The following is a 14,950-nucleotide window of genomic DNA, read 5'->3' as shown; positions in this document are numbered from 1 at the left end:
ATGTAGTCCAAAAGGTGTCAGGCCACAGAAGATTTCATTATATATTCAGATTTTACACTGAACTTTTTGCTGATAGGTTGCTTTCTTTAGCCCTCTGCTATCATTGCTATTTGCTTTAGTAACCCGTTCAAATTGTTTAGGTTATCTGCTTCGGTGGAAATTAAGGCAGAGCTGCAAGGTTTGGAAACCATTCTCCCTTTTTCTCGGCTTTGGCAAGTAAAGACTTTTGCCCTATCCAAAATAGCTTTGGAGTTCTTGGGGGATTTACAATGGGATATGAAACACTTCATTTCAAGGTTACCTGCCTTAATCCAGCTGAGGGGACAAGATGGTGATATATATGGAAAATGTGGTGACAGGTTTTCTCCCATATCACATGTTTCTATACAGCTTGCTCTAATTGTGTCCCTTGGGATGGTTCTGATTTTGTGCATCACAAAACTCATTTTGCACTCATGGTTACAATGTGCTATCAGGCAATGATAATCTTTACCATAAAGGATAGCAGAGTAATAAATTCAACTATATATCTCAGAAGCCAAAGATGGGACTTCAGTTCTCTGTGCTGTTGAATGGTTTCTTATTTACAAGAGTCTATAAACTGTTTAATTTAGGTACAGTGGTACCTCTGGTTGCAGGCGGGATCCGTTCCAGAGCTCCGGTCGGATCCCAAGGTTTTCACAATCAGAGATGCCTGTTCTGCGCATGCGGTGACGCGGTAGAGCACTTTTGTGCATGCTCCCGTGGTGAAACCCAGAAAAATACTTCCGGGTTTGCTGCATGCGTATCCCAAAGGATACGTAACCAGAGGTACTCGTAAGTAGAGGTACCACTGTACAGTGGTATCTCAGGTTACATACGCTTCAGATTACATATGCTTCAGGTTACAGACTCCACTAACCCAGAAATAGTGCTTCAGGTTAAGAGCTTTGCTTCAGGATGAGAACAGAAATCATGCTCTGGTGGCACGGCAGCAGCAGGAGGCCCCATTAGCTAAAGTGGTACTTCAGGTTAAGAACAGTTTCAGGTTAAGTATGGACGTCCGAAACGAATTAAGTACTTAGCCTGAGGTACCACTGTATTGCTAAATATTTGATAAGCTTCCAATAGCAACCTCCTGCAAGTTTTATGAGTAATAGTCTCAATTCATAGAATTACTCTTTCAAATACTGACAACTACAACTAAACAAGAAAACAGGATGCCATCCAAATCCTGTTGAAATAAATGGTTGGATGGTTCAGGACTCAGCCCAAATGACTTTCAAGGATCCTAAACAAAGGTCAGTTCTTCCATCCTTGGTTTTGTTCAAAAGCATCACATCTTTATATATGTACAAATTACTGCATCTTCCCTCCTTTTCCTATGTTTGCCTGTTCTGTGGAGTCAGGCTATGTCACCATCACAATGAAATGAAACAGCTCTGAAGTTCATCCAAGAAAATTAAAAGAGGAAAATGTTTGACTCATTTCCGGGATTCTTTATCCCATTTATTTCTGACTCACGTTGCCCAAGAGGATCGCTGCACTTTGGTATCTGCGTACTTTGAAAACAGCATAGGTGGGGTAGGCAGAGGAAGAGGCATGGGCACTTTAAATGTTTGCTTCATTGATATCCCCCTCCCAAATTGCTTGGTTGGCAGGAGGCACTCATTAGCCAGCTCCACCTCAGTGCTTCATTCTTCATCTCGGCCAAGGGGTGAAGGTAAATTCCTCTTCCACACTGCGGGCAGCCAGCTGAAGCAGCAGTGGTCTAGGTGAAGCAAGGAGAACCGGCTGGGAAGAATCAGTGCAAAGATGTAGGTCAAAAGGTGGTGCTGAGTAGGTCTTCTGTACTTCATAAGACAGCAAGAAATAATGTGCTGGAACAGTTCCCTGAATGTCTGTCCAGATTTCAGGGCTTTCTCCAGTGAGAGCAGAATTACACTGCAGCTTGTAATGACTCAATGGGGACCATAGATTGTTCCTAGAAATGCCAGCCTTGATCTTAAGAAACTTTCATTGACATTTTTGGCCCACAGTTTCTCTCCACCCATCTGCAGTACGCCTCTAGTCTAGAATGCATTTTGTAAGCATCAAACAATTGCAAGGGGGGGGGAGGCAATCAAATCTAGAGAAAGAACAGAGAATTAGTCTGCAGGGACTTCAAGTTCAAAATCCTGCAATTTAGTTTTGGCCTTTTCTGTGCTTTGTGACTTTCCTTCCAATGACTTTGTCTGAAAGCAGCTATGAGTCAGTCAGAGCCTCAATGTACTGTGGGGAATAAGATCAAACAGGACAAGAAAATGACTTCTCCATCTGTATGGCCAGGGTATCAACATTTAGTTACTTACAGAAAAGTCTGGTTTGCAAACATGCTGGAGGTTCTTTTCACTGAAATATGTTGAGCTGCACCAGCAGCCTGATGCCACGGTTCTCCTAAGATGAATGCCACTTGTATCAGAGCCAGCTAACCTGCATCCTATGCTCAGAAAGCAACAACCTGCCCATATGAAAACAAGAAACACTCAGAACAGGAACTACAACAACACCCATATGCTAGAGCAACTGTTCAGATCCTTCACTAATCAGAGCAATTCTGCCAGACGGTTTTCGCAGACACTGCAGAGGAAAGTACTAATTAGGATGCCATACCACATGCATGGTTGCGACATTGTGTCTATGCTCACACATGCCAGAGATGCTGTCTGCAGATGCCTTTTTGTCAGCCTACTCTATAAAATGTATGGAAGATGTGAAGTTACATAATCCATAGCTACTGGTCATCCCCAACAGAAGTGCTCCAAATATGTAGCCACTTAGCCTACTCACATTAGCATCATGGCATACAATCAAGACTTCATAGGAAGAGGAATACAAGGAGAGCCCTGATCCCAGATAACTCACACTATTGCCCTGTAGCCCTGCTATTGACCCAACACCCCACAATCTTCACTATTCTCTGCCTAGGCCAGAATTGTTGCAATAACCCTACACACTGTTAGTACATCCTGGACAGGAGAAGTCAGAACATTCAGTTCACTTGAATGTGGCCATGTGTGGACTTAATCGTTCTGTCCTACATGGTGGTGCTCCTCTCCAAATGGAGATGTCACCATGCAAATATGACCCATTTGTTACTGATTGGAATATGTATATGCTACTTGTAATATTTCAGAGGATGTACAGCAATATGAAAGCATTGTTATAAACATTAAAATTCCTGCAGATGCCATTGTTGTCCACATGCCATTCTGAGGCTCCACACAGGTCTAATGTAGACAAAGGGAACAGACACAAAATTACATGCAGGGCAGTGGTGTTGATGCGTCTCCCTTTTATTCCACATAGTGTTGCATATGCAGAAATAAATACATTGGTGGTCCAGCATGTATCCTGCTGGACTAGCTATCTGCATTGCAAAGAAAACTAGAAGGTATAGCCAACACATCTTTTAAAGCAGATGTAAAAGGTTATTCACCTTAAAATATTTCACAAGGCTATTCGTGGCACACTTTTCCACAGAGGCATCTCTCGATCGTGTCCCGTGACTTGCTGGTTGCTATCCAATGACGTGAGCTTAATTGCAGGAAAAGTTACAGATAGGTAGCCGTGTTGGTCTGCCATAGTCAAAATAAAAAAATTCCTTCCAGTAGCACCTTAAAGACCAACTAAGTTAGTTCTTGGTATGAGCTTTCGTGTGCATGCACACTTCTTCAGATACACAGGAAAAGTGTTAAGTTCTTAACTCTATCATTACGCATTACTACACAAAGTAATGCGTAATGATAGTTATTGTTTGGTCATTCAAGGTTCCAACCCTGTTCAGCACACAGTTCATTGTACCACCCCATTACATTTAAAAAAAATAAAACCCACCATCTGGCAGCAAGATCAAATACCATATCTGTGAAAGGAGATCCCGAAGCAACGTGTGAAAATTGCATTGGGCTTGGGCCATTCCATTTCCTTGATGAAAGTTAATATAGAATAAAAGGACTTAACAATGAGGTTAGAAAAATATACAGCAATACCGTGGCGCCTCTTGGTCATGTGGATGCCTCAACTGCTGCCAATGTTACAGTTGACCTGTCTCAAAAATATACAGTTTAAAGAAGGGAGCAAAGTAACCAGTAAATATTTTCTACAGTAGTGAATACACAGAACTTGCTTTTTTGTCTTTTATCCAATTGCTTAAGCTGAGCTGCAATAAAAACTGCAGTTGTGCCAAATATGCCGGAGCTGGTGACGGAGGAAAATAGGGACAGAGACTGCCAACTCTTCAAATCAAAGAGGCTAAAAGGCTGCAAATGTCTGATTTGCTTTGCAGGGAATGTAAAGAATCAGAGAACTCCTGACCCTGTTTACGTTGGCCATTTCAATGACTAATTGTGGAGAAAATAGCTCTGTTTGGAGTGTGCATGGAAATAGTTTGGGTCTCTGCAGTGTGTCAGCTAATGGCCTAGTAAGGGCGAGAGCCCCCCACCCTTTTATACAACATCAAAGGGACCGTTGATGGAGGCCTTTGTGAAGGAATTAATCCATTTCTCTTTTGTATCATTTTACCCCTCTAATTCCCCATTACTGTGAATGCTGTGTAGCAAGCAGGCTAAGAAACGTGGAGAGCATCTCCAGAGCTGGATAATAGCACAAAACATTTCTTTAAAACCATCTTCTTGCCCCTGTCACACAAACAAGATAATATTTGTGTGATCCCATGTGAATAGAGAAGACCTAATCTATTGAATCCAATTGTTAACCATTTTGTATCGTTAGCCACAAAAGCTGAGCCCTTTCAGACTGTGAAATTGGAGCAAAGTTAACCTTTCATGAGGAGGTTCAATGAGATTGAATGTGCCAGGTTTCGACAAACTTTGTAGCACTGGAGGACTGAACTGCTGAGGAAACCTTCAGGTGTTGGATGCACACAGCATTGCCATCAGAGCAGGACTTTGGGGCACATGTCCAGAGCCCATTTGACCGGGGGGGGGGGGACAGAAGCAGGAGGAACCTCAAAAGTAGCAGACTGGCTTACAATTTTTTGAAGTGAAATATTACACACTACCATCTAAAGAGCCACCACCACCACTGGCCACCCATAAGATCCAGATAAAATTACCTCAGTACACAACCAGGTTCACAAACCATGTCTAAACAGGTATATAGACTCGTTTTGGTGTATCAGCATTCTTGTTATCTTGTTCTCTACTGCTGGATATCTGTTGCTATTCTGCCATTTGTGCTCTTTGAAGAATACTCTTGAGACACACCAACAAGAGCTTTTTGCCATTTAAGACAGATGAGAATCTCTTCAAGTTACCAGCCCCAGACCACCTCTGGCAATCATGTTAACCTAGTTTTGATTCTTTTCATTCCAGAGTATCACATTTTCCAGCTTATATCCAACACTGCTTTTCAGTCCGTTTAATAAAGATTAGTATCAGTTGTGCTTGCTGGGATCATCTACATTTCTTGTTCTGTCAGCCTTCAGTTTCATTCTGATCCAGTGAGCTCAGTTCTGGAACTGAGACTATTGGACTCTGCCATTGCTTGGTCTTTATAATAGCTTGTCAATCTATGATTTTATTGCAGATCTTCTGGCATTGTGCTGAGCATTGTTTTCAAGGGTCAACTTCTGAAAGATGGCCATTATGTTATATTTTATTTATGTATTTGATTAAATACATAAATTACTTAATAGTAAAAAAAAGTTATTCTTTTTTATTTTTGGTCATGATTATAAAATACAGGTGCAAACATAAGATGAGCCTGCTGGATTGGACCAAAGCCCCATCTAGCCCAGCATCCTGTCCTCAAAGTGGCTGACCCAGATGCTTATGGGAAACCAGCAAACAGGGCCTGAGCAGGAGAGCACTCTTCCCCCCCCCCTTGGGTTTCCAGCAACTGGTATTCAGAAGCATCATTGCCTTAGCCTCCATGAATCTGTCCAAGACAAACATAAACAAGATACAGTTCAAAACAGACTGTACATAAACAACAAAAATAATTAGCAATCTCAGCTTATTATGCTTTGTGGAAAGTGATGTTGTTAAGCCTGCATAATTTTTAAAAGCCAGGCAGTGGTCTTCAACTGGGGCTTGCAATGCAATATAGAATCATACGTTGTGCAGATAAAAATTCAGAGTTGCAGAGTGTATTATGCAGTGCTTTTTTTCTTAAAAAAATGTTTAGAGGTACTCTCATTTTCCTACACATATTGAAATACTGCCCCTCAATGAGGCCAAACTTAGATTCACAAAATGTTTAGGGGTTTGCGTACCCCTGACCTTCCACCCCCCCGAAAAAAGCAGTGGATGAGATAGTAAACAATAAAATAAATAATTGCATAGATCTCAGCCTTTTTCACTATTAAGGTTTTTATTTTTATTTTCAATATTTCTTTTTCTTTTAATGCTGGAAGATAAGAGCTCAGCTTTGATCCTGCTTTTTCCTGTGAGGCTTGTGCAATGGCATGCAAATGAGAAACAGACATGCCATACTAATTGCCATTGTCAGAGCTGGTAGCTGGCTGTCAGGAGGCAATGACCCAGTAGTTCAATAGCCAGGCCGCAGGGCTCAACAGACCTTCAGGCAAGGCAGGGTTCCTGAAAACTATGAAAGTCCTCAGACCGGGGAGGCAAACCTATGCCAAGAGTTATATAAAGCCAGAAGGGCCCCTGTCTCCCCAGACAGACTGATCCATTATGAAGTAGTCAAAGATCAAACCAGATGTTTCAACCTCACCTGAACTTCTTTAGTGGCAGCAGAGAGTAAGGTACTTGGACCTGCTTCCAGATTTTCCAATCCAAGCCCACTGTCACTGTCGCAAACACAGTTGTCGTCTTTCTACAATGCTAAGGGCCACCTATTCCTCTTGTCCTCTGCCAACTGATCGCAAATTGTATGTGTGGTACAGTGTACTCTCTACATCAAACTGGAACTGATCAAAACAGCTTATGTATTTTTAAACGTAAGAAAATATTGGTTGGGACTGAGGTGTAAATGTCAATAATTTTGCTGAAAATCAATGTTGAAATCCATAGTAACTACCACACACAGCTCCACCTCCTTTTAAAAATCTCAATTGTCTTTTAAAGTTTGGCAGTATTAATCATTAAAAAAAATGAGGTCGGGCTATGTTTCAAGCTAACCATAAGTTTTGGAAACCCTTTACCCAGCTTCTGCTGACACCAAGTGCCACATTAAAAAGCAAAGCTTGTAAAAATCTGACTGAGCATCATCCTCACCCAGGTGCACCAGTTCTATAGGGCCGAGGTGTCTTTGGCCCCCTCAATATTTGTTGGCAAAGGGCCAGACTCCCTCAATGTTGAGGGGGTGGAGGATGCTGAGCACAGAGCAGAGCGCAATGAGGGCTCCGCCTGAGCATGAGAGAGGAGGAGCCGTGAGCCATTGAAGCTGCACCACACTGGGCTCCATGCTTGGTCTCCTGACAATGCGACATCACACATGCAGTGCATGTTGCATGCATGTGCATGCAGTCACATACATGCACTGTGCACTGGGTGCAAGACAGTGCCTATGTCTTCCTCTAAAGCTTCCTCTAACCAGCCAGGTTACTTATGGCTTGATACAACAAATTCTGAGCCTTTCTTGTGAATGACAAAACTTTACTTCATTGAGCTGGAAAATATCTTATTTCCTGCAGTTTCTATACACAGTGTTATATTTGACCCCTTTTGTTTCATCAACAGCACTGGAACCATTTGAAATTGATAGTATTCATCACATGCCTACGGAGAGAATTAAATGCAATCCCGTATGAGGCTCCCCCCCTTCCCTGCTGCATGTGTGCTAGGTATTCCCCAATCAAATAGATATCCTGCCCTCATCTGACCCAGCTCTCACCAGCTGTCACAATAAATTAGAATAATGCTGTAAGGATTTTGTCCAGGACAAATGTAGCAAATCAACCACAGAATCAAGACCAGCAACAATTGTCTACCTCTGTAGAAATATTTCAAGAATAAAACTTAAGACTTTCATTTTGGGGAGCAGAAATTGACATTTTTATTAAATGAGTCATCTTACAAAAGCAATCATCCTTTTTTAAAACAAACGAACAAACAAACAAACATTTTTACATGTGGAGCTGGGAAAATCTAACCATTGTTTGTTGATGATCAAACAATTGGGTAGACAATTGTTACCCATTTAGAAACATGGGAAGTTGCCTTACACTGAACCAGACCATTTATTCATCTAGTTCAGTATTGCCTACAGTAGAGCCAGGGCTGGCCCACCCATGAGGCAGGATGGAGTAGCTACCTCTGGTGATGGAAGCCCAAGAAGCGATGCCCCTGTGGTCACCTTGTCCACCCAACAACTAGCAGAGAAGTGGTCCAGCAGCAGCAAGTTCTCACCAAAATCTCACTAGAGCTCACCAAAACTCATGAGATTTTGCTGGAACCCGCTCTCTGTATCTCCTCTTTGTGGGCACTGCTACATAACTCACATAAGGGAGGTTGGTGGCATAGCAGCACATTCTCAGTTCGTTTCAGGTGGCAAAATAGGATGTGCCACTTCTGACTAGACTCAACATGGTGTTGCTAAATCAATTCCCAGTATGGCCAATGATCAGGGATGATGGGAATTGTAGTCCAGCAACATTTGGAGGATAGCCCTGGTCTACTCTGGCTAGCAGTGGCTCTCCAGGGCTACCTGGAGATGCCAGGGTTTGAGCCATTTTTTTATGGTGGCTTTGAATGCAAGGAATGTTTACTGACACTTGAACATGCCTGTAAAATGGTGAACTGCATCTCAGAATGTATGTGGGAACTTCCTACTGGAGATAAGAGATAAGGGATATCTGAGACCTAGTTCTTACTGGTGGAAAGGTCTGTGTCTGGGTTATATGGCTTACTGCTGCCAGTGTGAGGTTCATGTAGTGGAATATCTTCCAGACAAAATCATCTCTGTACACAGAAAACTATAACTGTTAAGGACTCTAGCCCAACCTTCTCCCTGGTGTGCTAGTTTTATATTTACAGGCCATATTTTATATGAGAAATCCCTTCACATGAGCTTCTTCCTGCAGCCTCATGTAGTACAGCCTGGATGCAGATACATTATCTCCAGGGGTGGAGGAAGGGGGTGCGGTGGGTGTGGGACGCCCCGGGTGTCACCACTGAGGGGGGTGACAAAATGCCGGGTGGCACTCACTGTGGGGCCCGCAGCATGCCTGAGCCACATGTCTCTTCTGGGAGAGAACGGTGACTTGGGCACACAAAGGCTCTGCGCTGCCCAAAAGGTCTGCCCGCTGCCTCTCCCACCCCCAGCTGTAGGGCAGCTGAGTGGGAGGAGGCAGGCATACTCCAGAGGCCCCTATGGGCAGCTCGCCCCGCCCCTGGGTACTCCACCCCAGGCGCCCGAGTGGCTTCCTCCACCGCTGGTTATCTCCAGGTGGAGAAAGAGGCCATTAGCACTTCAGAGTTGGGTAAGAATGCCCTTGACCTTTTTTAGATTTGCCAAGCTGCAACCCAGAGATCCCAACTTTTATCTTTATGTTGCTGTGGACTCAGAAGACAAGGCACCCATAGCTTTCCCCTCCTGCATCTGTCTCTCTCACACACACATAACACACACGCACCTGCAATCTATGGCACACCTTGAGTCCAGCTTGTTACAGCTGGTAAGGAATGGAGCAGATTACAGGACCAGATGGGAAAACCAGGAATAGCTGCAACTACTTCATCTCCTAATTCAGCAGACTATTTAAACTTGGGGGGTGGGAGCAGAGAGAGAGAGAAAGAGAGAGAAACCTCTGGATTTCAGCCTGGCCTACTTAGCACTTATCATGGTTTCCAAAATGGAAGAAAGGGACAAATATTTTATAATATCTATAACGCTGTGCTGGCTCTGTTTATAGCAAAGAGGGTGCTGTCTGCCATACCGAAACCAGGACAGCCTGGACCATAAACAAAGGAATGTTGATTAGCAAACAGAAAGTCTGTGGGAAGACCAAAAGGTTGCTTTATTGTAAGTTTATCTATGCAGTGTCTGTTTCAGTCTTTTACTAACAGCAGATGGAACAGAACTACCTATGTGATGTCCAAATTGAGATCTGTAGAGCCAAAAACCTCTTAAATTCGCTTAGCATTGGACCGTGAGAGAGATGGGAGAGAGCCCATACTCTTCAGACCACTGAGGTAAACCATATTGAAGCTGGTGTGGTGATTGTATGCTAAATGTTTTCAAGATAGCTGCTCACAATGTGATTTTCCTCGCAAGGATTTGTGTCAATTTTGGATATCTGTTGCTTCAATAATCTGTATATGCAAGCAGTACTGGCAACGTTGCCTTGGAGCTGACCACAATCTGGGCTAGTATTTTTGGAAAGTCTCTGTAATTGTGAAGTTGCAGGACTCAAGCCCATTGTTTCTTCATGCTTTGCATTTTAACCACAGTTCTTGGATGCTTACAATAGAGCCGACTTAATGACTCACCAGGGTCCTAGCATTCAGATCTCTGAGGTCATGTAACACATTTTCGGGACCCTGGTCTTTGCTTTAGTTATAAGCCAGTTAGTAAACCAGAATCAAACAATTCTCTAAAGGAGTGGGTGGGATGCTGGATCCAGTTGGAACCTGCAAATGCAATTTTAATTGGGGTTTATTGTCTGTTTTTGTTTTGAGATTCATTTCATATGGTATTTTTTAAGTGTTCTAAAAAGTGTGTTTTGGCTAGAAAGTACCGCTTTATGGCTCTTGCAAACAGTACTGAAATTTCTACATGCATATCACCCTTACAACTGATACTGATTATCATGCTTTCTCTGAATTATAAACAGGAATAAACAGGGGAGGAATCATTGAAGAGCTTGGCATCCAAATTACCATTGAATATTGAGTAATTTCCAGGCTCATCCTGAGCCAGCAAAGAGCCACATGCAAAAGCAGGCAGTGGCACGCAAATCCCTTGGCTGCACTGCAGAGATGGGGAACCTCAGACCTGCTGGCCTAATCCAGCCACCTAGGCCTCTGGACCATCATCTCCCCACTTCTTTCCCACTGCGGAGCTCTAAACTCCAATCAGAAGAGCTTTAATCCTCATTCTTTCCCCATGCTCTCATTACTCCCACCCCAGCGCATGTTACTCAACTGATTAGAGAATACATCTCTCACTGCTTAATGTGTTGGGATCCCCAAGTGAACTAGCTTTCTGCCTGCATTGTTCTCCAAGCTGAATGCCTGCATCGTAATATCAGGGCTACATGTGCCATTCCCCAGGAGTTTGACTGTGAGCCCTGGTGCCCAGCCACCTTAACCAAGCCATGCTCAGGTGTGCACTGCATCACAATGCACATCCAGACACTTTCCCCACTTGTGAAAGGGGATGCATTTTTGTATCCATCATTCTGGTCTGATAAGGAAGCATATACAGAGCCTTCAAAAAGGAGTGGTGCAAGTAAGATACAAATATAACATAATATTACATATTTGTTTTTTGCTTTCTCAAGATTGCACTCCCCATTATAAGCAAGCCTGAGATAATATGTACTTGATCCACTTTGAAACTGTTAATTTACTTTTCAGTATGTGCCACTGAAGACAACCGTATGATTGAAATACATTTGGCAGCTTAAAGTGTTTATTTGTAGCAGGCCATTTAGACACTTTTTATTCGGTTATTCATCACACATTATATTTTGTTGCTGAGTTTTGAACCCATTTTATCTCACTGTTGGGCAACTGCAAGTGTTGTGTATCTTCATTAAGCTGTTAAGCCACACTGACTTTTGTTTTTTTAATTTTACTGAGTAAAAATTACAGTTTGGTGGGCATCACTTTTTACCCTGTGTCTTGGTACTGAATAGTCAGGAATTGCTCTTCTCTCTTTGATTCTGTGTATGCACAACATCCTGATCACCAGGTTGGTTATTTTTGCTGCTAATTACTGGAACAAAATCCAGTTCTCATAAAAATGAACGAACAGAACAAAGACAAGTGTTGCACACTAGAGAATTCCTGTGGCTCACTGAGGAGCTTGGGCCTCTCAGAGGAATGAATTAATCTGGATCTTCACAGGGTTTGTTCTTTTCCAGGAAAAGTGTTGGACTGGATGTCAAATTTGGGTGAGATGACTTTAGCTTAATTCTCTGATCTGCAGTTTCAATTCCAAAATCAATCCAGGCAGATAAGGCAAATGCAGACAGGGAAGCATGATGGACGTGATGGTTGATTTTTCAACAAATAACAGAGAAATTGTTGCCAGTATAGATCACTAGGACAGAGGAAAGTATCTGCCTGTGTCTGTATGATAACCTAGGTTTGATTGTAGTGTCTCCTGAAATAGAAGAAAAGTAGCATTTTCCTTACTTGCCTTCACCTACACTGCAATTATAATTGCAGGTTTGATCTTAGTTAGTATGTTTCATAATGTTCCCACATGAAGTTGGCCTGGAACTTATCCTTTGCCATTGCTGAGGGATAGAAACTGTAAGCAGAGGTTCTAAAGGATTGAGTGTCATGAATGAGCAATCTAGTTTATCCTTTACTTCCGCCACTGTAGCTGCAGCAGTAGGAATGCTCTGGGTTCAGGAACTTTTAAATGCATGAACCTGGGCCAGATCCCAGAACAATGAAGTTCTGGTGTGGAATCATGCTACTGAATTGTTCTTTAGCTAATCTGTTGACTTTGTTATCTACCCTGAACCTCTTGAATATATTGTGATACAGGTCCAGCGATAAATAAAAAGTTTTTCATCAGGTTTCTGAATGACTTTTCTATTTGTCCACTTTAGGTCACTTCTTGGGCAACAATACTGTTATTGATGTGCTGAAGCAAGCTGGGTTTGAAGTAAAGCATATTCCTGCAGGACAACCAATAGAAAAGTAAGTTTCATTTGTCTTTATTTTCCCCCTTTTCCTGTGAATAAGCAAATCTATTACATTTTCAATAATGCATTGTTTGCAAAAACATAGGACATTACATAAACACTAGATTGTAGAATAGTCATAAGAAGTTGTTTTTCAGAATGACACAGGGTCAAAAAAGTAAAGTTTTCTTCTATCTTTCAACGGTCATTTTTTCTCAGTTTCTCATTTTTCCAATCTTAAGTCCATTTCCACATCAGTCTCTGAATTTTTTTCATTAGCCTGCATGAAAATTCATACCCATTTTCATATACAATGCACACACCTTTTCAATATGCACACCACTTTGCAGTTTTGCAAACAATGCAGTTTTACATGTTCTTTCACGAATGCATGCATTTTTTGTTTGTACTTTCCCCAGTGTACGTATTTTGTACTTGTTTTCTGGATGGAAAACCATATTACAAAATTCAGAGACATGTAAATTTCAAAGGATAGCTGTGGTTCAGTTTCTGTATTGTTTCTGGAAGTATGAATTAGACAGATTCACATTTAAATGCAAACCATCCCTATCCATGTGTTATATAATTCTACCAATTTTAATGTCTGGAAGCAAGTCTAATTAACTTATTCTGAATTCACAATCACACAGTCACAACTTTGATCCGGAGGTGAGGTGAGGGAATTGCTGTTATCTAACTATATAAATGCTCTATAAAAAGGGAGGCTCTTGAAGACAATTGACTTGAGGACTATCACTAGCAAAACAGAAGCTTAATTTTGTCACAGTGCCTTGAACCAATGTTAAGTATGACTCAGTCACCAGTTCTGTTTTGTCTTATATCCATATTTATTTAGATGCCAATTCTGGCTTGATTTTTTTTGGGGGGGACAATGCCCCCCCAATCGTTTTTGCTGATGGTTGTATAGATTCCAAGATCACAAGTAATGATATTGCCTCAATAATTCACCTCATGGAGCAAACATTAATTGTAGAATTCAAGGGAGAAGAAATGCAACATTGTCAGCATTCCAAGCTAAGTTGGGCACACAATACTGACACGCTTCTGAAGAGCAGAGTAGATTCTGAGAATTCAGCAACAATAGAAAGTCATCACTGGTCACAGGTGCATAGTGAATTGCTCTTTTTGATAGGTTCTTTCAGATTAAATGGGTAGCAGCTGCTATATTGGATTTGCTCACTGGAATTTGTATAGAGTGGAACTTCTTTACTTTGCTCCTCTTCCCCCCTGCAAAAGAGGAGAATAGTGATACAAAATGTTTGTGGTTGCCTTGAATCAAAGCACTCGAGGAGTTCTATAACATTTGAAGGACTCATTCAAAATGAGAATCCATGGTCACAGGCTTCTATGCTCTCTCTCTCCAGCTTTCCTCTTCTTTTTTAATTGCAAGGAGATTGAAAGCTTCAACTTTTAATTTGTAAACTAACCGCTGTTCCCCCTCATTATATGAATTTTAGGAATTGTAATTTGTTTAAACCATGGTCCCATCTGCCCTATATATTTAAAGCATTATCATGTAATTTTTAAGTCATGGCTTCCCTTGGGAAGTGTAATTTGTGTAGAATCCTGGGAACTGTAGTTTGCTAAGTGTGCTGAGAGTTGTTAGGACACACACATACACACACACCCTGTTCTCAGAGTTCCTTGGGAACAGGGGTTGAGAACTGTAGCTCAGTGTGAGGGATAGGGGTTTCCTAATAATTCTCAGGACTCTTCACAAACTGCAGTCCCCAGGATTATCTGATGGAAGCCATGGCTATTGAAAATCACATGATAATGCTTTAAATGTATAATTCAGTTGGAGCCGGTGTTTAGTGAGAACAACCCAAGACAAAACCATGATTTCATATTCTGGCTTGTTTTCATAGCATAGTTTAAACCACTGTTTCCTGAGATTGTATGTCAAGAAGAGGATCTCAGGGTAGTGAAAACCTTTGGGCATAAAAGAGAAGAGGGGACAGAGCAAGAGACCCCAAGGCTCACTGTGACATTGTGCATCAGTTGTTCCTAAAGCCAACTTGGTTTTTTGAAAGCCAAATCTGGTGCTCCTGACCTTTCAGTCCGTATCCTAATTAAATCTGAAAAATAAGGCTTCCTTAGCCTGCCAAGAATAAGTAT

At 41.9% G+C, this 14,950-nt stretch overlaps 1 protein-coding gene across 1 annotated transcript in view; it reads left to right on the top strand.

The window, feature by feature from the left end:
• Positions 1-14,950, top strand: part of TRABD2B (TraB domain containing 2B) — a 252,380-nt gene that overhangs the window by 222,278 nt on the left and 15,152 nt on the right. The window contains exon 5 of the mRNA XM_081193184.1: positions 12,737-12,827. Within this exon, the coding sequence (XP_081049310.1) occupies positions 12,737-12,827 (91 nt within the window). The remainder of the gene's footprint in view (positions 1-12,736; positions 12,828-14,950) is intronic.

The sequence above is a fragment of the Podarcis bocagei genome, assembly GCF_964188305.1.
Source record: "Podarcis bocagei genome assembly, chromosome: 5".
NCBI lineage: Eukaryota > Metazoa > Chordata > Lepidosauria > Squamata > Lacertidae > Podarcis > Podarcis bocagei.
The sequence above is the reverse complement of the archived record's forward strand: the minus strand, read 5'-3'. Positions and strand labels throughout refer to the sequence as shown.